Below are 21,683 nucleotides of genomic sequence, written 5' to 3' on the forward strand. Positions count from 1 at the left end.
AGCTATAAACATCCATTCATGGTGATGGGCCGGCCACCAGGTACTTTTGCTTCATTCTAGCAGCCCCATGACTAGTGAGAAGCTGCTGCTTTGTCGTAGGCAGCAAAAAAGATCCAAGGAAAGACAGGAAAAAACCGGGTGAAGTCTAGGTTTTACAAGGTATACAGGTCGAAGGAGACCAAGGCCTTGAATATTTATTTACTGCCTGTAGGTAGGAAGTTGTAATGTTTACTGGAAGCTTAACACTTTCAGTGGTTGAAGTTGGGTTGACCTGTTCAGAGTTGAAGGGAGTTTAGGATCCCCTTGCTGAAAATCCCATTTTATGGATGAGGAAAATAAGGGCAAATGGGGTGATGTGATCTGCGGAAGAGCCATGTGTAAAACCTGGGCCTCACGACATCTACACCAAATGCAAAAGCAAAGCCCATGTCAGAAGAAGCAGTACCAAATGTTACACCTGAGAGAGAAAAAGGTTTTCTATTTATACCTTGTCTCTGTCTTAGGAGAATGTGAGAAGGTAAATCATGCCCTCATCACCCTGCTGGCTGGCTACTTCATGGGAGGGGTCTTCTCAACTCCTACTTAGTTCTGTCTTCCAATCCCTCTGACAATTCTCCCCTGTTTGTGATAAGTTTTCTTATAGCCCCTACTGGCAGGTTCCACCTTGATATTCTGTCCATGGCTTTCTGGTTGATGCCTTAATTAAATTACCTACAGCATAAATTTATCTTTATTCTCAGCTTGATGTAATGGGGATGATACTCAAAATGATTATCCCCACCTTGGCCTGGTTCCTGTCTCAGATTCTTCAGAACAGGACGCATCTTCCTGGATGTCCTGGCATCGCTTGGCCAAAATGCCGGAAGTATTATTATTTTGGTGTCACTGATCCTATTCTGGACTTCAGCATCTTGCATGAGGACCGTAGCAATAGCACTGTATCTAGCTTCCCTGCTTTTAGTGACCCAATAAATCCACCCTATGCACTGATGGCAAATGTCTATACCAAAGGGAGAGCTCCAATCATATCATTCTCCTGATCAAAACCTTTCAGTGGTTTCCCATTAGCTGCAAAATAACATCCAATCTCCTTAACCTGGGCTTTAAGATACTCTCAGGTTGGGTCATAATTCAACCAATATTTATTGAGTGCTGACTGAATGCTGCGCTAGATGCTGGAGACATGGCAGCTTAACAGGACATAGCCCTGTCCAAACTGAACTCTCTACTCTGGGAGAGGATACGGAATAGAAAACAATCACGTGTAACACAGTGTGTGACTCGGGTGTGTGTGTGTGTGTGTGTGTGTGTCAGGGGCCATGACAGAATTAGGAAATGCTCTGAGGTAAAAGAGGACCAGCACGTCACCCAGACTGCGGCGGGGAGAGGTGGAGGAAAGGAAGGTGGGGTGGAATCAGGGATGCAGGGATGGGAGCCAGGGAAAGCATTCCTGGAGAAAGTAGCAGAACTTGAAACATGAAGAGGCAAGCGGACAAGCGAGGGGGGCGGTGATGAGTGACGATGAACAGTGTCTAGCTCATGTGGCCTCCTCTCTGAGTTCCTCCTCCACACAAACTGGCCTCCAGACCTTTCCTTACCTACCTCTTGCTCACCTTTCAAAGCTTTCAAAGTCCGGCTCCACTACCAACACCACTGAGCCTCACTGGACAACCCAGCTGGAAATCATCTCTCTATCCCTCAAGTCCTTCAGCCCAAACTTCTGTCCTCTGGTGTGGAGCTGCCCAGGGAACACTCACGGAATGAATTTCTACTGCCCCCTCCTAACCGTGGCTACGGCACCACGTCCCGACTATCGCACCAGCCTAATGCTGCCTCTTCCATCCGTAGGGGGGCTTCCTCACCACCACCCAAACACACTAAGTTTAATGCTGCTCCAGTGACCCACCCACTCAGTTCCATCCTTCATGTCCCAGACCAGCTTCACTCCTGCTTTCTTGAGACCCACCCGACTCTGCTCTCTCCTCCCCCAGCTCCCTGTGCCTTCAGGTTCAGTGCAATCCTGGCTCCAACGGGGCAGCAGGCTCCTCTCCAGCTTCCCACGTGGCCCACCCGGCAAAGACCTGACAAAGTGGCAAGGGCGTACTGACAGGTTTTGTGTATCTTCGCTCCCAGCTTTGAGCAGAGAGAACCTAGTTTCACAAGGAAAGTTGAGAGGTCACCGGAGAGAAAAATAAATCAGCAACAAAAAGGAACACCTGAGATATGGTGGCGGGGGAAGGCAGATTTACAAAGACTCTGGGAGGAAAGCGTGCCCAAGGTCTAAGTCAAATCAAGTTAAAACACATCACTGTGTTTTCCCCGGTTTGCCTGACATGAGTAATTTCTCCGGAACCCTGAAGAGTTAGAGCTCTTTTCCTCCAGATAGGTAACTTTGCCCCTTTGAGTATAATCTTTGAGTTTCCACTGGAACAGAAAAGGGAAGTGTTTCTGCATTAAATTAAAAGGAACTATTGAGGTTCCTTTTAGGTTAGTTTTATTTATTTATTTATATCATTGTTTTACGGTTTTCTTATTCTGAGGCTACAGAAAGAATCAATGATTGAAGACCAAATGTTTCAGGTAGGTTTGTGTCCCTTATAAAACCATAGCAATGATCTGTTTTTCAGCCTTAATATAAGTTTTCAAGTTTCCATTAACATCTATACTTCTGGGGGAACCTTCCCCTTTATCATTTCCTCATTTAAACGGTTCTGCTGCAATTGGGAAAAGCTGGGGCGATACCGTCCCATACACACCCTTATCTTACCCTCTGTGATAGGGCTGTTTCCTCGTGGCAGTTAGCTAGTGTATTAACTCCCGGCCAGCCTCCAGGAGTAAATCGGGGTGAACATAGCTGGGCAGTATGGCAAGACCTCCTGCGGGACCCCTGCCCTCAGTCAAGGAAGACAGGGTCTCTGCCAGACAAGTTGCATCAAAGTGGGGCTGGCGGTGAGACTTGACAGAGGGAGGGCCCATCAGTCCTTGAATAACTGCCCTCAAGAGGCAGAAACGTGAGACCAAAGTTCCCCTTGGACATATGGAGTTCCCAAATCTCTACATCAAAATATCCATCAAGTGTGAGAAATGAAGTTGGAAAGTATATTTGAAACCTTACCCACGTGAGGAATACACTTTGCAGATACAAAAGCTCCTTACTGAATGAAACCTTCCCATGTGGGTTCAGGAGCCCTTATTTTGAAAAATCTTTCTAGTTAGATGCGTTGCTTGTATTTTTCAGGGGTTCTACAAGTTACAAGATGCATTACTTCAAAGAATTCAGTACTTCTAAAGGAAATCTCTTGAAGCCCTGGGCATTTGTTTCTAAACTTGCCTGGGCTACTAGGATCTCCACCTTTCCCAGCCCTTCTCTCTTGTTCCCTCGATTCTTCTTTCCTTTCTACTCCTCCTACCTCAGCAGTGCTCATTCCCCTTCCTCTGCTGTCTTTTGTTATTTTGTTTTTGTTTTTGTTTTGTTTTTTGTTTTCTTTGGCTGCACCACGCGGCATGTGGGATCTTAGTTCCCTGACCAGGAATCAAACCCGCGTCCCCTGCATTGGGAGTGCGGAGTCTTAACCACTGGACCTCCAGGGAAGTCTTCCTGTCTCTGTTTTTAACTGAGCAGTTTGCAATCTACACTCACGCTCAAGTATCTCTTGTAAAAGTCTTCAGAATCAGAAGCCAGGCAGAGAGAGAGGGCCAGAATGCATTTTCTTCCTTATTGGGTGGTACAATGAGATCCCTTAAGTTCCAGGGTCTATAGGTCTGAACTGGGTTACTTCTCCTAACCTTAAAAGTTTCCCCTGGACCTGGAAATTCTTTCTCTTCTCCCCTCAAACTGACCTACGTCAGCAGGATCTGTCCTCTACTAAGCTGGGTCATTGCCCTTGCGTTCACGGTGACCTGATGTGGAGATCTCTTGGGAGGGTAAGTGGTGACAAAGGCCAACTCTGGCTACCAGACTTTCCAGGCTGAGCCCATGTCCAGACTCTCACCTGAATGAGGAGACCGGTAGCGAAAGTCCTCTTTGGTCAGGAGCAGGAGAGCTTTGCCATTCATCTCAAACGTGTTGCTGTCAATTGGCCTTAGAGAAAACTCATTTTCAGCCCACTTGAGCCACTGGGCTACGTCATCTCTGCTCCAGTACATTGGCTGCAAGCCTGTTGGAGAGACAGCAAGGCAGAAAGAAAAGAGAGAGAGAGAGAAAAAAAGGTCTTGTCAGTTAGACAGTTGAAATAAAGGGAAAAGATTTCCGAATGGTTAATGAAATTGAGTCTCCATATCTGAAGAGCCCTTAGGTTCCACTCTGAATCCCAGGTAAAACTCAAGCTTCATGAGTGGCAAAGTGCGATATCAAATGAACTTTTTATTTAAAGGCAAAATGGGGGAAAAAAAAATCCCTTTTTATGTCTTTAAGGAACCGTAGGTCTCACAGCCCTGTCCTTCCTTGCCCGGCTCCAGCTCCAGGGGTGTCTGGATTCCTGGTCTGCCCTGAAAGTGCAACTGTATAGTGGGCCTGAAGCACCTGAGGGGGCTCAGAGTCATGACAAATGTCAATGTGCTTTGGAGGCGACTTCAGAATCAGAGCTGATCTGATTGTAGCCCAGCCTCCTTTCAAAGTGAGAATGTTCCAGAGCGGGGCTTGACCTTCCAGAGATGCCAAATAATGAAGTGTTCCCTGAAACTTCTTCCAGGAAGAGCAACTCACTCACCTCTGGGAAGCTATCAGGCTAGCCTCTGGGAATGAGAGGGCAAGGTAAGGATGAAAGGTCTTTCGCCTGTTTACTGTACTTGCTGATGTCAGAACTTCCTGGTAGGGGTGGTACTTGAACTCTGGTCCTCTGAGTAGGACCAGGAGTGGGTTAAAGGGAGGGCAGCCACTGAGGCTGAGAGGATGGCTCGGGCTGGGTCTCTGTCTGGAAGCCTGACTGTGAATCTATGTTTTTATTTGAGTTTGCAGTTGTGGGAAATCTTGGACATATCATTCAAGTGGTTTAGAACAGTCGTTCTCAAAGTGTGATCCCGGGACCCTTCAGGGTTCCCAAGACCTTTTCAGGGTGTCTATGAAGTCAAGACTCTTTTCATAACAATATTAAGAGGTTATTTGCCTTTTTCATTCTCATTCCTTCATGAGCATACGGTGGAATTTTCTAGAGGCTACACAGCATGTGATATTACAGCAGACATGAGAATCCATCCATTTTCTATGAAGCTAGACATTAAAGAGACTTGTAAAAAATGTAAAACAATGCCACTCTTTCACTAATTTTTTTTTGGTTTTGGAAAATATATTCATAAATATATATTTATGTTAACATATACTTGGCTTATTATTTTTCAGTGAGTTAACCAATATTTTTACATATATTATAACAAATATTTAAAATTTTCAGTTTTAATTTCCCATACGGTAAATATAGATAGATATAAGCCACATGAGCATTTGGGGTCTTGAATAATCTTAAAGAATCAAAAGATATCCTGAAACCAAGCTGTTTGGGAACTGATGGGTTAAAAGAAGCTAGATGCTCAAGAGTGCTTTATTCTCTAAAATATCGTATGAATTAATAGTTCAAATACAACAGGATCAGTGTTTGCTAAGAGGAGCTTCAGTCTCTCTATTTAGTTACTTCAGCTTGCTAAGGAGACTCCAAGCGTGTGCTCTGACAGTGTCCTTCGGTTTGATCCTGGAAAGAAGCACCTTTCATCCTTCTGTCAGGCATGACAAAGAACTGTCTGGTCTATTTGGATGGGCTGCTTTTCCTCCCGGGTGGACTGGGGAATGGAATGGCTCAGATGCCCTTGAGAAGATCCAGGGCCTCTGGGCATGACAACTGGCTCTGTCTTCCAGGTGGTTTCTTTGCAAAGTCTAGTTTTAAAGAATGGCAACCGGCTTCCTTGGACTCTGGGGAAGTCTCTTTGAAACTGGTCCACTGTGTAGGGCACCAGTAAAGCACTATGCGCACTGAAATAATTAGAGATGGGCATTGAGAGTTTTTTCCTTGGTTTTTAAGTTTTATGATTTTTTTTTTCACGTGAAAAAAGGGGCATTGTAAAATAATAACGTGTAGTATGTTACTGCTCTATGATCTTTAGAATAAACACAGCCACTAAATAATTCAAGGTTTTGTTTTGGACTCTTGACTGGGCCAAGAAGCAATGCCTATTAAAAATGGCCCTCAGCTTCCCTGGTGGTGCAGTGGTTAAGAATCCACCTGCCAATGCAGGGGACACGAGTTCGAGCCCTGGTCTGGGAAGATCCCACATGCCGCGGAGCAACTAAGCCCATGCGCCACAACTACTGAGCCTGCGCTCTAGAGCCCGCGAACCACAGCTACTGAGCCCGTGAGCCACAACTACTGAGCCCGCGAGCCACAACTGAGCCCACGTGCCACAACTACTGAAGCCTGCATGCCTAGAGCCCGTGCTCCACAACAAGAGAAGCCACCGCAATGAGAAGCCCATGCACTGCAACAAAGAGTAGCCCTCGCTCACCGCAACTACAGAAAGCCTGCCCATAGCAACGAAGACCCAACACAGCCAAAAATAAAATAACATTAAAAAAAAAAAAAAAAAAAAGGTCCTTGGGACATGGATGGACTTGGAGGGCCTTATGCTAAGTGAAATAAGGTAGAGAAAAACAAATACTGAATGATATCACTTACATGTGGCATCTAAAAAATACAACAAACTAGTGAATATAACAAAAAAGAAGCAGACTCACAGATACAGAGAACTAGCGGTTACCACTGGTGGGGGGATGCAGTATAGGGGTCAGGCGGTGGGAGGTACAAACTACTGGGTGTAAGAGGCTCAAGGATGTATTGTACAACACGGGGAATATAGGCAATATTTGGTAATAACTGTAACCTTTAAGAGTTGCATTTTTAGGGACTTCCCTGGTGGTACGGTAGATGGGACTCCACGCTCCCAATGCAGGGGGTCCGGGTTCGGTCCCTGGTCAGGGAACTAGATCCCACATGCATACTGCAACTGAGGAGGCCACGTGCCACAACTAAGGAGCCCGTGAGCCGCAACTAAGAAGCCCACCTGCTACAACTAAGACCTGGTGCAACCAAATAAATAATACATTAAAAAACAAAAAAAAATTGCATTTTTAAAAAGTTAAAAAAAAAAAAGGTCCTTGGAGATAGGAGGTATCCCAGCTCTTTCCAATGACCTTGAAAATGCATATCTGGGATCACTGTGAGGTGTGTGTGTGTGTGTGTGTGTGGGTGTGAAAATGGTTCAGCAAGACCTCGACTTTTGAACTGGTTAAAAAAAAACAACACAAACCCTTAGAGTTGACTTCCTACAGTCAATGGGGTCACCTCTGAACGGGAACAGCAGAGTGATTAGTTATTAGGGACTTTTCCCTTCTTCTCCTTCACGCAGGGGGCAAGAGCACAGCCAGCCCTTAGGGGACGAATGTGAGGACCAGCCAAGCGTGGCCTAAGGAACTGCCTCGGGGCAAGAGGGCCGCAGAGCAGAAGATGCTTGGTCAGAAACAGGAAAAAGGACGGGGTAGCTTATTGGAAGAGGGAGTGCCAAAGCAAAAACAGAACTGAATCCCGCTCGGGAGGGGAAATGAGAGTAAAATGCTGAAGTTTCTGCAGAGGAGACACTGAAGCGAGGGAGGCGGGTGAGAAGGGGGTGGGTACACAAGTAGTAATTTGAGGTTCTTTATATTCTATGGAAGAAAATACGCATGAGTAATCTTTTCCCTAAATACAAGAAGAGCCACACACTCCAAACAGCCCTGCCGGTTAAGAACAACTGTTTCTCTTTTCACTTCCCATTAATCTCTCCCACAGCCCGGCCCCCGAAGCAAGCGGAGCCATCACGTGGAAACCCCCTCACCAGGGACCGACTGAATGCTTGTGGGCTAAGGGGACCTGGCGAGTCACAGTCTGTCCCGGGAACACCGTGGCAATCCTAGCAGTTGTACAAAAGTGACCCCGACAGACTAGGCTGCCTGCTGGAGGCCAGGCAATAAACTAATCAGAATCACCGCTCTTCCAAAGAGAGAATGCGGACACCCTCACCGAGCCGGAAAGAGGTCTGATAAACTTTGGTGTTCAAAGTCAAGTCCCACTGCTATACCCTTTTCAATTCAATAGAATAAAAAGGTCCTGGTGTAGGATGTGCTCTGCCATTCTAATTGAGGAAAAAGAAGCCTCCTTTCCTCAAACCTCAGGGCCCTAAGGCCTGGGTGTTAGAGCCTTGGATGGAGAGGTCACTCCCATCGAATCAGGACCATTTAATTCACTTAATAGTCACCCAGCACCATTTTGAGCACTTTATAAATATCAGTTCATTTGACTGCATGCTCACAGTAACCTATGAGAGAGGGTTTCAGTTGACGAAACTAAGGCCCAGTGCATTTAAGGGATTTGCCCAAAGGCACACGACCACAGTGACCAAAAAAACAAGAGGAGCTGAGATTTCGAACCCAGGGCACCGGGTTTCTGAGTCTGTGCTCTTATCCACCACATTCTGCTGACCCATGTATTTCCCATCCAGATTCAGAATGCAGATTGATTTTCAACATCTACTGGGGATTCCGAAAAGACTGAGTGAATTGAATCCTCCCCCTCCGAGACTTTGATCCTGGGAGGTTTCTCAAGTTATCAACAGACTAAAAACAGAGCAAAAAAAACCCCCTGTAGATCCCTGGAGAAATAGATTTATACATGGGAAGAAGAGGGAGGTGTAGGCGAGACTCTGTTTTTAACGCATCCAGGAATAAGGCTCTACCGTCACTAGCTACTTGCTCACAGGTACTTGCTGTGCACACACCGATCCTGCGTAGACAGTTGCTAGTGTAACAGAACACGGGCAAGACCAGGGAGGAACGCGTCACATGTAACTTGTTTTACAGTTATGTCTTGCAATGTTAGCGCAACAAAGTTGGAGAATATACATGTTAATGATCACTAGTAAAAAGGAAAGACAGAGAGACCATTATTCCATACCTACATTATGCTACTCCCTGGGCACATACCAAGCCTGTGAAAGCCACCCTAAGACCCGCACTTTTAACGCCAATTAATTTCAGAGCATAGCTGAGAAGGATTTTGCACAGAAGAAATGAACTGCTATGATTAAGAAAATTACTAAGGGTTCCACCGCACTTTTTTCCCCAAGTGGGTCAAGTCAAGTTCATGGGGCCGTACCCTTCAATGACATACCCAGACCCTTAAACTTCCTTGTGATACTTCTCCAATTCCATGTTCAAAGCAGCAGCCACATTCATCAGTACACTCTTAGCCTCGATTCAGACCTTTTGAGTTATGTTTAAACTAACGACGGAAAGCATGCTGCGAGATAGGAGCCTGGATTTTATTCCCAGATCTGCCATTAATTAACATGTGATGCTGGGCCGGCCACTCAGTTTCTCTTTGGTTCAGTGGCTTCATCTGTAAAACGAGGGGCTTAGAGTATGTGATCTCTCTTCCCTTCTGGGTTTAATACGGTCAAGACGCTCCCATTTAACTTGAATCCTAAAACCCAAAGAATACAAGCAGCCGGGACCCTTTTTCTACAGAGCTACTCCATGCTCACGACAATGACCCTGAGATTTTGTAACTTCCTGAAGGCTCCTCTGAATCACGGAAAACAGATTAAGTTACTTTAAATAGAGTTTGGTGCTTACGAGTATTTTTTTATATTCTAATTCTTGGAAAAGTTATAACCCGGTAACGGCAATAATAAACAACATTTTAAGAAGGTGTTTTCACGTGTATGACCTCAGGTAATTCTCCAAAAAGCCCTGTGAAACCCACTTTAGTCTCATTTCAATTTAACAGATGAGGAAACAGAGGCTCAGAGTCATTAGAGGATGTTGCTGGTTTGCATAATACTCAATTCAAGCTCTTTTGCTATAGTAAACATTCATCAAAAACACCCTTTATCCTAAACGTTCTGAATACACAGGAACTGGCTGCAGATTCTGTGGCTTAGAGGACAGAATCGTAGAAGACAACTGCCACTGCCTCTTATTCATTAGGCAGCTGAAGCTGGGAAAAGTTAAGAGACTGAACCAGGATCAAGCTGCCCCAGGTTCCCTGACTCTTTCCAACCTCCCACGGTGTCTCGATGACAACGATTATTCCTTCTCGTTTTGTAGAGGAGAAAACTGCCACACACAGTAAATGGAAATGGTGGTGCTGGGATTGAAAACCAGGACCCAACTCTTAACACCCCACCATATGGATTCTCCAGTTGCCCTCCGTATCGAGGTTCCACATCCAACCAACTGCGGATCAAAAATACTCAGAAAAAAAAATTCCAGAAAGTTCCCAAAAGCAAAACTTGAATTTGCTGTGTGCTGGCAACTATTTACATAGTGTTTACATTGTAGTCACAACAAATTACATAGCATTTGCACTGTGTTAGGTATTATAAGTAATCTAGAGATGATTTAAAGTATATGGGAGGATGTGTGTAGGGTATATGCAAATACTACACGAGTTCATATAAGGGACTTGAGCATCTGTGGATTTTGGTATCTGAGGGGGTCCTGGAACCAATCCCCCCATGCGGATACCCAGGGATGTCTGTAACAGCAAACACTTACCAGCATTTACTGTGTGAAAGGCACTGTTCTAAATGCCTTCTGTATGCAACTCATTTAATCCCCACAGCAATCCTGTACAATAGAAACATTCACTATCCTCATTTACAGAGAAGAAAACTGGAGCACTGAGAAGTTAAGTGATGCAGCCAAAGTCACATACCCAGTGGAAGAGCCAACATTTGAACCCAGTTGGTCTAGCCCGAAGTCCATATTTATTGACTCCTTGCCTCTCTGTCTAAGGTTATTTGGTGTTTTGGCAGGACATCAAGTTAAATTCAGGATTTAAAAAAAGAGAGAGAGAGAGAGAAAAAAAAGTTTCAGTGATTGTGTGAACTTTCACAGTGGTTAAACATGTAGGCACAGAACACCAGCACGGAAACTCTACTTCCCAGCTGTGTGATCTCGGACAAGTTTCTTAACCTCTCTGTGTCTCACTTGCCTCAACTGGAGAATGGGGACAACTTTCAACTTGTGAAGCAAGTGCCACTGAATCATAGATGACATGCTTGTCAAATTGGCAGATGACATAAAGCTAGGATAGAGTAAGATGATACAAATGATGATGATATAAAATACAAAGGACAGTATTTGGCATAGAGCAAAAGCACTTAATAGTTATTTACCATTATCATTTTTATAATCTCCCTACCCTGCACATATATGGCTGCTGTTTGGAACCCAACTGTAAGAATGTATATTAATCCGTATTAGATTTCATCTTGCTATTTTCCATCATCATCCCGGCCTGCAGCAGTCCCTCCAGATTTGGACCTATCTGTAGTATCATCAATACTTTGTAGCTGCATGTCGTCTGTGGCTTTGATTAGCACCTGTCACCTCAACAGGTTACTGACAAAGGGCTGATTAGGTGAGGGCTGACATGAGAGCACTCTGGTGACACGCCAGCCACCTCCTTGCAGATGGAGACTGATCCAGTTATTGGCTCCATTTGGGTACAGGTGTTCAATTATCAATGCATGTAAATACATGGACTACATCTTTCCAGTTCAGCCATAAATGGAACCATCTGAAATTCAAATAAAATGCTTTCTTGATGTCCAGAAATACAATAACTACAAAGGTTACAGCAACCTTATTTAAGAAGATGAAGAGAAGGAGAAGGTGGTTGGTTCCGAAGGGATAACTTTTTCCTAAGTGCTTATAACGTATATGTTTGAAAATCTCTCCTGAGTTTCATCTAAAAGTTATAATAGGTTAGCTGTTTTTAGTCTGTACATATTGCCTTTTTTCCTTTTTCTACTCTGTCAGGTAAACAACGGCTCATATTCTTTCTTTTAGTGCCTCTTCCATTTCCCACAATGCTTAGGGATCACCGTCAGTGGCCTTTCACCCTTGTAAGTTCTTTATTCTGGGATGTCATTTGTCTGGGCCAAGAGCCTTGAATTTATTTAGAACAACTTAGATTCACTTTTACAATCAATTCACCCATCTTGGGCTTCAATTCCCTCATGTCAGTTCGTACTACCTGTTTCAGTCTGACAATCACCCTCCTTGATGGAAGAGAGGGAAGAAAGAGAGAAGTTGCCCAGTTTTGTTTTCTGTTTGCCACCCAACCCAATCTGCATGCTGATACCGTGCTTATTCTTTTCCTGCCCCTCCAAACACAGCTTTCTTAAGCATCTCCCATAGTTTTTAGTTTTAACATTCTAGACCTAAAAATCTCTCCTTTATATGTTAAATTGTCTTGTTGTTGAGGTACAGTTGATGTATAATATTATATACGTTATAGGTATATAGTAATCCACAATTTTTAAAGATTATACTCCACTTACAGTTGTTATAAAATATTGGCTATATTCCCTGTGCTGTACACTATATCCTTGTAGCTTATTTATTTTACACATAGTAGTTTGTATCCCTTCTTCCCATACCCTTACATTTCTCCTCCCCCCTCCCCTCTCCCCACTGGCAACCACTGGTTTGTTCTCTATATCTGTGAGTCTGCTTCTTTTTTTATTATATTCACTAGTTTGTTGTATTTTTTAGATTCCACATATAAGTGATATCATACAGTGTTTGTCTTTCTCTGTCTGACTTGTTTCACTTAGCATAAGGCCCTCCAGGTACATCATGCTGTTGTAAATGACAAAATTTCATTTTTTGTTTTTAAAAAGATTTCATTTTCAGTAACTTGTTATTTCATCCACTATATACATCTTTTAAAAAATCTGAGCTCATTAGACTGGCACACAGAAAACAGTGGGAAGATAAATTGGCATAATCTTTCTAGTAAATAACTTGGTGATAGTTTAAGAGCCCTGTAAATGTTAACTTCTGAGAATCTAGCTTAAGAAAATAATTTAGGATACAGAGAAATCGTTCATGCACAAAGATGTTCATTGCAGTGTTATTTTTAATAGTGAAAAACTGGGAACATCAATAAGGAAATAGTTAAGTAAACTATAAACAACATCTCTGGTTAGAAAATTATGCAGCCAATAACATAATATTTATAAAGAGTGTCTATTCATATGGAAAATCACAAAATAGCATGTGTGCATATATATTATAATCTCAAACAACTTACAGAAAAATATTATAATGCAACATAAAAATATTAACAGCAACTGTCACTCAACTGAGTTACAGGTGATGTTTACTATCTCCTTTTCATTTTTTATTTCCCAATTCTATTAAGCATGTATTACTTTCATATTTAAAAGGATCTATTTTAAAATTGAGCTCATCAGAGAAGGTCCCCTCATCAGCCTCATCCGATTCTTTAGTTGTCTTCCTCCCTTCTCATGCCCTGTGCAGTTGATATGTCAGAATTTCATTTGCAAGAGCACCCTGATTCTCTAGACTTGGTTTTAGCCTCTTTCAGATCATGGGCCCATAGGTAGTCTTCCCCTCAATTTAAGTCATTTCCCTTCTTCAAGGCAAGAAAACACATCTGCTCATGCCTTTCAATTCCCTACCCAATTCCAAGATAATGTTTTCATTCTCACCGAAATTTCCATCATTTCTCCTTCGCCAGCCAATTCCTCCTCATTTGTCAGACATGTGTCCAAATTAGCAGTGCCCCTCATTGCTGCTTCTACCTTCTGGGAGATCAAATTGCTAACTGGTAGGCTCATGTGTTAAGAGTTAAAACGTGCATGTGTGTAGCTGAAGGCGATTTCAGCGATTCTCACATCATGCTTGGCACACGACGGTCCCCTGGTAATGCCAGACTGTATGGCCAAAGAACCCCAATACTAGTACCCCACCTTGGGCCAGCTCTGCAGCCTGTCACTCCCACCCTCTCCTACCAACATTCTCACCAGGTGGGACACCTCTGATCTGTGCAGTTCACTGCCATTACCAGATGCTTCTCAGACAGGTTGGGACCTGGGACCCACTGCTGCAGTGCTTGCACCTGAAGAAGCGTCTCAGGGAGCAACAAAATACAAAGAAACTATAAGGGACTAAAAATAACTGCGTGCATGTGCAGTTGGGGTAAATTACGGACAATAAGATACAAAAAGACCAGAAAGCCCAACTGCCACTTCTGAGGAGCCAGGAGCAAAAGCAAGGTGTCCGGAGCAAAAGCGGGGTACTGCACATGCCCCCCGCACTCAACACCACAAAGGGGTGTGCAAACGATCTAAGCCACCCCTCCAGCCCAACCCCCTGGACACACCCCTACCCTCACCCCATATAAAGAACCAGCTCGCCTGCCCCCTCGGAGAGTAAGCAAGGGAAGCTGCTACTTGTTTTCACTCCCCACTGCTGCAGCAGGGGCCCCAATAAAGCCTTGCCTGAATTTCTCGTCTGGTCTCTTATCAATTTCTATTGATTAAGGAGGCCAAGAACCCTGGTGGTAACACTTCCACATTCATGGCATCCCAGCGACTATTCTGTGAGGGAGCTTAGGTTGGCACAACTGTATTTGCAGAAGAAAATGAAACTCAGAGAGGTTGAGGGACTTTCCCAAGGTCACAGTGGGCCTCAGACCAGAACTCCAGCTCCTGGTCTTCTGTATATGTCCAGTGAACTTCCTCTGGGTCAAAGGAAATAAAGGATATAAAAGCCCCTTGCACTTTAATGCACTATAAAAGGCACTGTAAAAATGCAAAAGAATTAGGAATAATAAATCATAACTCAACTGTGGCAGGTTGAGTTGCAGGTCTGGTTTAGCTGCGGATCCAGAACGCGCGGAGCCCTTTCTGACCTCCGCAAAGGAGGTGCAGTGGGCAGGGTTTCTTAGGATAAATAAATGCTCCAAAATAAAACAAAGTATCATCAGAGCCTGTTAAGCTGCTGCTTCCCAGAGCACTTCCCAGGGGTCTTTCCTGACTCCTTACCCTTCCCCATAGGCTGAGCGCCCCTGGCCCACACTGCAGTCCTGGGTAGATTCTGACAAGCTCCGGCATTCCCGTTCCTCTGGGTCTGCCTCTAACTCTGGATGTGTTATTTGCTCAAAACTGCTCTCGGCACACAAATTCTGTCACTAGGGGACGTTCCAAAACATTTCCTAGTTTTTGTCCTCAAGGTTACCCTGTATCTCAGCACTCAGTTTCCAAGTGGAGGTTAGAAGGTTATTCTGGTGTCTTTTCAGCTAAAACCCCAAGAGCAAGAATACTACACATTCATGTTTAGATCCAAAGTCCTATTCTGTTCCCTAGAAAACTTTTTCCTTATAAACTTCATTTTGTGGACTTTTCTGGCTTTCACTCAGTTTTAGCCACAAAGGGGTTTTTATCAGCAAACCTGTTGACAGCAAAACTGGCCCAGGGCCTCCTACTCATTCTCACAAACATGAGTTGGACCATTCCTCCTCATTTCTGCCTCTGGGCAGCAAGCCCAACGTGGAGAGAGGCATGGAATATTTTAGATAAAAACCTGGGCTGTGGAGTCAAACAGTCCTGAGTTCAAATACTGGTTCTAGCCACCTGCCCAGTAGCCTTGGGTAAGTGACATCTCTGAACCTCAGCTTCCCCAGCAGTCAAATGGGGCCAAGAATAGTACTTACTTCCTAGGGCAAATTTAAATATGGAGTGAGATAACCCAAATAAAGATTCTGCACCATGCCTGGTACACGGGAAGTGCTCAGTGCATTTTGGGGGGTTGGGCAGGGCAGATTTGTTGTATTTTGTCACATGTCTTTGGGAGACTGAAATACCTTCTGCAGCTCACTGGAACCTCAGAAGCTGCAACCAGGGTTCTTGGGAGCCATGTGAAGGGTCTAGCAGGAGGTACGAGCCCAGCACAGGGCTTTAAGGAGGGGGCTGGCGTTATCCATGTGCAGGCTGGGAAGCAGGTGAGAGGCCAGAGGAAGGAAGGCTGGGTTAAGAGCTCACTCAGGTCTGGGATTAAGGTAAGGCAAGTGAGGCACTCACTTCGGATGTAAAATTTAAGGTAGTGCCAGAAAACTCAGGAATCACAAAAAATAATGATAGTGTAATGCATTATTTTAAAATCAAAATAAATGCAAACATTCACAACGAACAAAATATCAACATTTTACCGAAAGTTACATTGAAAGGAGAGATGACGGTGATGGTGTCGTGATAAAGGAGAATAGGGCAGTTGAGAGCAGTACTTCTTAAGTTCAGGAGGTAATGGACCCCTTTCAGAATTCAGTGAGAGCTACCGACCCTCTTTGGAGATGCATAGACCCACGCACACCAATATTCGCCTGCCATGTCCAAGTTGGTGGACTAACTCAAATTTATCGATGGATGCTTAGAAGATCAGTTTAGAACTGATTTTAGCCTCGTTCATGCAAGTAGGTCTGATGAGATGGTCTAGGGATATAATGCAAAAACCACATTAGGTTTGAGGAGAGAAACACACACACATCTCTTCTGATATTCTGGGGAGGAGAAGAGCACAGAGAGGCAGGCAGGCTGCCCTCCTCTCACTCTGAAATTGGTGGGGGGAAGGGTGGCATGGGCAATGAAGTGATGAAAGCCAACTTGGGTGTCATTTCCTTGTGAAAGGCACACACCTGACCTTAAAGACAAAACGTCCCCTCTTCAGGCAGTTTAGAACTCATTGCTAACATATTGCAAGTTTTTATTCATACCGGTGAAGGTTAATCACTGCAAATTAATTTATGAATGTGAGGCAACTGGGCTGACCTAGCGAGAGACCCTTGAAAGACGAATTTCTAAAGGAAGGAGGCAATTAAGGGCAGAATTTCTCAAACTGCAGGGCAGAGAGATACGTTTTTATTTTCAACTATACTGATATTTATGCACACAAAAAAGCCCAATTTTAAGAAGAAATAAGTATGTAGGAAAAATAGATATGAAGAGAGTTGAAATGTTCCTCAAATAGATTTAGCAAGCAAATGGAAACTGGTTGTGGAAAGCTGGTGCAAGAAGGTTTTTTAATCCTCCATAGAAATGGATGGGGTACAGAGAATCTAAAGATCTTATTGGATTTGCACGATCCACAGAACACAGATGATCTACTATGGGTGTCCGTATAAACGGGAATGAGTATCCTTTCTGTCCCCTTTTGCTCTTGTAAACCGCACAGGATCATCTCCTGTGCCTGCCAGTCTGCAGAACATTCCTTTGCAAAGTGTAACAAGAGCAGAACTCATTCTCGTTCTGGACGGGCAGGGGCTCTCCCGTGTGTGGTTCAGCTGCGCTTGGTCCCTCCCCTCCCGGATTCTCTTTATTCCAAGGAAACTAAAAAGCAGGCTGCCTTTTCTCAGGATGGAGAGTCGCTATGATCACTGCATCCTCGGAGGAGACCAGGAGGCTGGAGGTGGAGGGGAGACTCTAAGAAGCATTTACCTTTCACCATGCTAACTCCACAGACCTCAGCAACGTGCCCAGGGCCCAAAAGGCAGATTGCACCAGGGGTTCAAGCAACCGAACACACTTGTGTCAATAAAGCAGTGCTTTTCTGGAAAACGTCTTCTTTGAAGGAGAATTCCACGCACCCCCCCCTCCCCCACTCCTTCCTTCTTTTCTTCCCTGACTCTTTGGGGAGGGATTCCAGTGTTTTCGAAGGCCCTGAGGCTGTCCGAGCAGATGCTGATTCCGCGGGAGGAAGGCCAGGTGGCCTGTGAGTACAGGCGGGGTGAAATCACTTCAGCAGCGTCGCGGAGGCCTCGTGAAACGAAACACATCACACGTGGAGAAGCAACTTCTGTTTCAATATAATTGTGTGTGTGAGTGTGCGTGTACGTGTGTGTCAAGGTTACTCTCCTCTCCTCATCCCCTCGTCCCTTCTTTACCGAGAGGACTCACGGGGAAATGTGAATCTACTTTCAGAGATGGATTCACCTAAAAAGCTGTAGTCTTTGTTTCTCACCGGTTATATTCCCCAGTATCAGAGCTGTGAAGGTTACTAATCCCTGGATTTCCAGGCTTAAGATGATCACTTGGAATCAGGAAAATCTAAAAACCAAACCAAACCAAGCCCTTGCCCCCTAACAGAGCAGCGGACACACAGGCAGAGGCAGGGACACACACCTTCCGCTTTACCCCCGGCCCCAGAGGCTGGGAGGTGGGGTGACTGGGCCGACTCAGGGGCCAAAGCGGACCCTCCCTGGCCGGCTCAGGGGGTCAAAGGGGCACCGAGGGACCCTCCCTGGCCACAAAATGTCTTTTTCTTTGGCTCCGTCATCCGGTCTGAAGTTATATATTATTCACTCCTTTGGATGAAGGCACGGAGACCTCTGTGGGAGGGAACGCTGGTCAAAGGAACACATGGAATCAATATCATCGTTCACACTTTAGCTTTGTTACATAGTCGGATGAATGAGTCAGAGGAAAGAGTGAGCAACTCTCAAGTTTTAAGGCTAGTGGGGGTCGCCACAGCCCAGTGGCAGGATGCTAGAGGCACCAAAAGGAACGAGACTTGCACACTTTCACCTGCAGGGGTTACGGCTTCTGACTCTCCAAGGAGCTTTCAGTTCTGCACTAGACAAGGCGTGAGAGCTACAATAGAGACATGAGCGTTCTGAGCTCCGGAGAGGCCTGGGTCCCTCCTGTGAACAGAACGAGTGGCACCTCACTCACGACACCAGGAATGTTCACTCACAAAGTGCACACGTGCTTCTGAGAGGCTGGGCAGAGTGGGGGCCAGGGCAAGGTCTCCAGGTGCTTGCAGGCTGACCTCCTACTGTCCTGCTATTTATAAAGCATGCTGCCTACTTTAGTTTCTTGGCAGGAATTGCTAATTTGCTGGAAATATTAAAATTTTCCTTTCGCAACTTTATTATAAAATGAGATTCAAATCCTGTTTCTGGCACCTGCTAGCTCAGCAGCTATAGAGGGTTGAAAGGTGGCCCCCAAAAGACGTGTCTGTGTTCTAACCCCTAGAAACTGCAAATGTGGTCTTGCTTGAAAAAAGACCTTTGCAGATGTAATTAAGGATCTCGAGATGAGCTCATCCTGGATTATTTGGGGGCCTTAAGTCTAATGACAAGGGTCCTCATGAGAGAACACGGAGGAAAGACACAGAAGAGGAGACAGCCGCGTGAGGACAGAGACAGCCGCGTGAGGACAGAGACAGCCGCGTGAGGACAGAGGCAGAGGTCGGAGTGGTGCAGACCCAAGCTTGCTTATTAGTTTTTCTTCTTCACAGGCGCCTATTAATCACATATTGAAATTACTTTGCCCCTCGTCAATATCTGTCCCTTTCTCTTGAAATGTATCTCTTTTTTACTTTTAAAATGTTCCAGTTTGTCTCCTTCCCTTTCTCTTAAAAATTACCTTTTGTATATGTTCATCTTGTATTCTTACTAGTTTACACTTCATTTTTTTCATTTAAAATTCTTTCCTGAGTTCCGTCATGTCATTTCTAAGTTTTCCTAATTCTGATTTATGTTGGTTTTTCTCCCCCATGTTTTATATCATTTTCTTAATGTCTTTCAGCTCATGTGGACATAGGTCACAGTTCTGAATTTTTCCAAAGCCATGTCTTTTTGGCATGCTTTCTTTAGAAATATTATTCTGCTTCTGAGTTTCTTTTATCTTATAAAAACTTTGCATGGGATTTGAACTCACTGCTTTTCTATTGCTTGTTTCCCTGTGAAATTAGTTTTCCTGAACTTTTAGAACATGGTGTCATTCTAACTTTACAAAGCTCTCTCTTCCATTACATTCATGTCATGTTCAAATATACGACTGCTGAAATTTCCTGGTTCTGTTTCCTTATGGGGACCTTTCCCCCTAAGTTTCTGTTGTTCCTACCCTGTTTAATTTGATTCCACTCCGGGCAGCTTCTCACTGTAGGGTCGTTCTGGAGGGGGACCTGGTTGGTTAGTTCCAGAGCTCACAGTGGCTGAAAAGCTCTAGATCCTTTAGACCTCCCTTCAGGCTACCTGTTCTCATCCCTCTTGGAATCAGTAAAAGGACCCCCACTTTCAGCTATTCCTCTCAGACTGACCCTCTATGCTTTCCTGTACTCACTATTTGGGGCTTTTCCTGTTCTAACATCTAAAAGCCCCATTGTATCTTGGGGATATCCTGTCACCTAGTTTTGTCACTGTTCATGGGTTTGAAGTTTTGCTATTGAGTTACTCTGCTCTTACCTGGGGGTTCTAAGAGATTAAAAACTATGCTGCTGCCCGTGCTGTCTTCCCAGACTCTGTCCCAGAATACTTTCTACTGGTAGGGACAGCATCTCTCTGGTGTCTCATACACAAGAGCACCGATCTTCTTGTGTCTCTTGGTGAACTGTTGCTCCGTTTTGTAGCAGTAAGCAAAAATGTGATAATTAATGTGAGGGGTCTCTCATACAGAAGGCTAAAAAACACATGAAAAGATGCTCAACATCACTAATTATTAGGGAAATGCAAATCAAAACTACGATGAGGTATCACCTCACACCGGTCAGAATGGCCATCATCAAAAAATCTACACACAATAAATGCTGGAGAGGGTATGGAGAAAAGAGAATCTTCCTACACTGTTGGTGGGAATGTAAATTGGTACAGCCACTATGGAGAACAGTATGGAGGTTCCTTAAAAAACTAAAAAACAGAACTACCATGTGATCCCGAAATCCCACTCTTGGGCATATATCTGGAGAAAACCATAATTGAAAAAGATACACGCACCCCAATGTTCACTGCAGCACTATTTACAATAGCCAGGACATGGAAGCAACCTATATGTCCATCAACAGAGGAATGGATAAAGAAGGTGTGGTACATATATACAATGGAATATTACTCAGCCATAAAAAATGAAATAATGCCATTTGCAGCAACATGGATGGACCTAGAGATTGTCATACTGAGTGAAGTAAGTCAGACAGAGAAAGACAAATATCATATGATATCGTTTATATGTGGAATCTAAAAAAAGGCTACGAATGAACTTATCTATAAAACAGAAATAGAGTTATAGATGTAGAAAACTTATAGTTACCAGGGATAAGGAGGGGCGGATTGGGAGATTGGGATGGACATATACACACTACTGTATATAAAACAGATAACTAATAAGGACCTACTGTATAGCACAGGGAACTCAGTACTCTTTAATGGCCTATATGGGAATAGAATCTAAAAAAGAGTGGATATACGTACATGTATAACTGATTCACTTTGCTGTACAACTAACACAACAGTGTAAATCAACTGTACTCCAACAAAAATTTTTAAAAAAATGTGAGGGGCCTCTGACCACACCAAAGGGGGTAATAGCCCCAAGTGCAGGAAGCAGAGACACAAAACCCAGAGGGAAGATGCAGTGTAAAATGTCCGTGAGCCTCAGTGGGCATCGACGTCAAGGCAGGGAACACACGGCTTCTCTAATTGGAAGGACTAAGGAACTATTCCAGTGAAGATAAAACTTCCAAAGGGAAGGAATTTCTAGTGGGGATTAAAACAATAGCAACAATGACAACAATACAGACAGCTGACCTTTCACTGTCTTTCCACACTTCTTCTCACGAAAAAGTCAAGGCTGCCAGATGTCAAAAACTGCAGAATTTTAAAAAATTCACAAAGATCTGAGTGACTCAGCCTGCAGGCCAGACGTCTCCGAAGTCCTAGATAACGGTGAAGATCTCCCCAAATGAGTCTTTCCCCGGCTCCGTGACAAACTGCAGCTCCAAGAAAGATGGAGTTCTGTGTTCGCCACAGATTTCCCACAGAAGCCCGAGAAGGAGCAAGTCATCTGCTCCTCTC

The 21,683-nt window shown here is 44.3% G+C and overlaps 1 protein-coding gene across 4 annotated transcripts in view; it reads right to left on the reverse strand.

Moving 5' to 3' along the window:
• The window catches only part of ETV6 (ETS variant transcription factor 6), a 241,994-nt gene that overhangs the window by 46,256 nt on the left and 174,055 nt on the right, over window positions 1-21,683 (reverse strand). For all 4 annotated transcript variants that reach the window (XM_061205381.1, XM_061205380.1, XM_061205382.1 and 1 more), the window contains one exon: window positions 3,993-4,157. In XM_061205381.1, the coding sequence (XP_061061364.1) occupies window positions 3,993-4,157 (165 nt within the window). The remainder of the gene's footprint in view (window positions 1-3,992; window positions 4,158-21,683) is intronic.

Source organism: Eubalaena glacialis, chromosome 11 (assembly GCF_028564815.1).
Source record: "Eubalaena glacialis isolate mEubGla1 chromosome 11, mEubGla1.1.hap2.+ XY, whole genome shotgun sequence".
Taxonomy (NCBI): Eukaryota; Metazoa; Chordata; class Mammalia; order Artiodactyla; family Balaenidae; genus Eubalaena; species Eubalaena glacialis.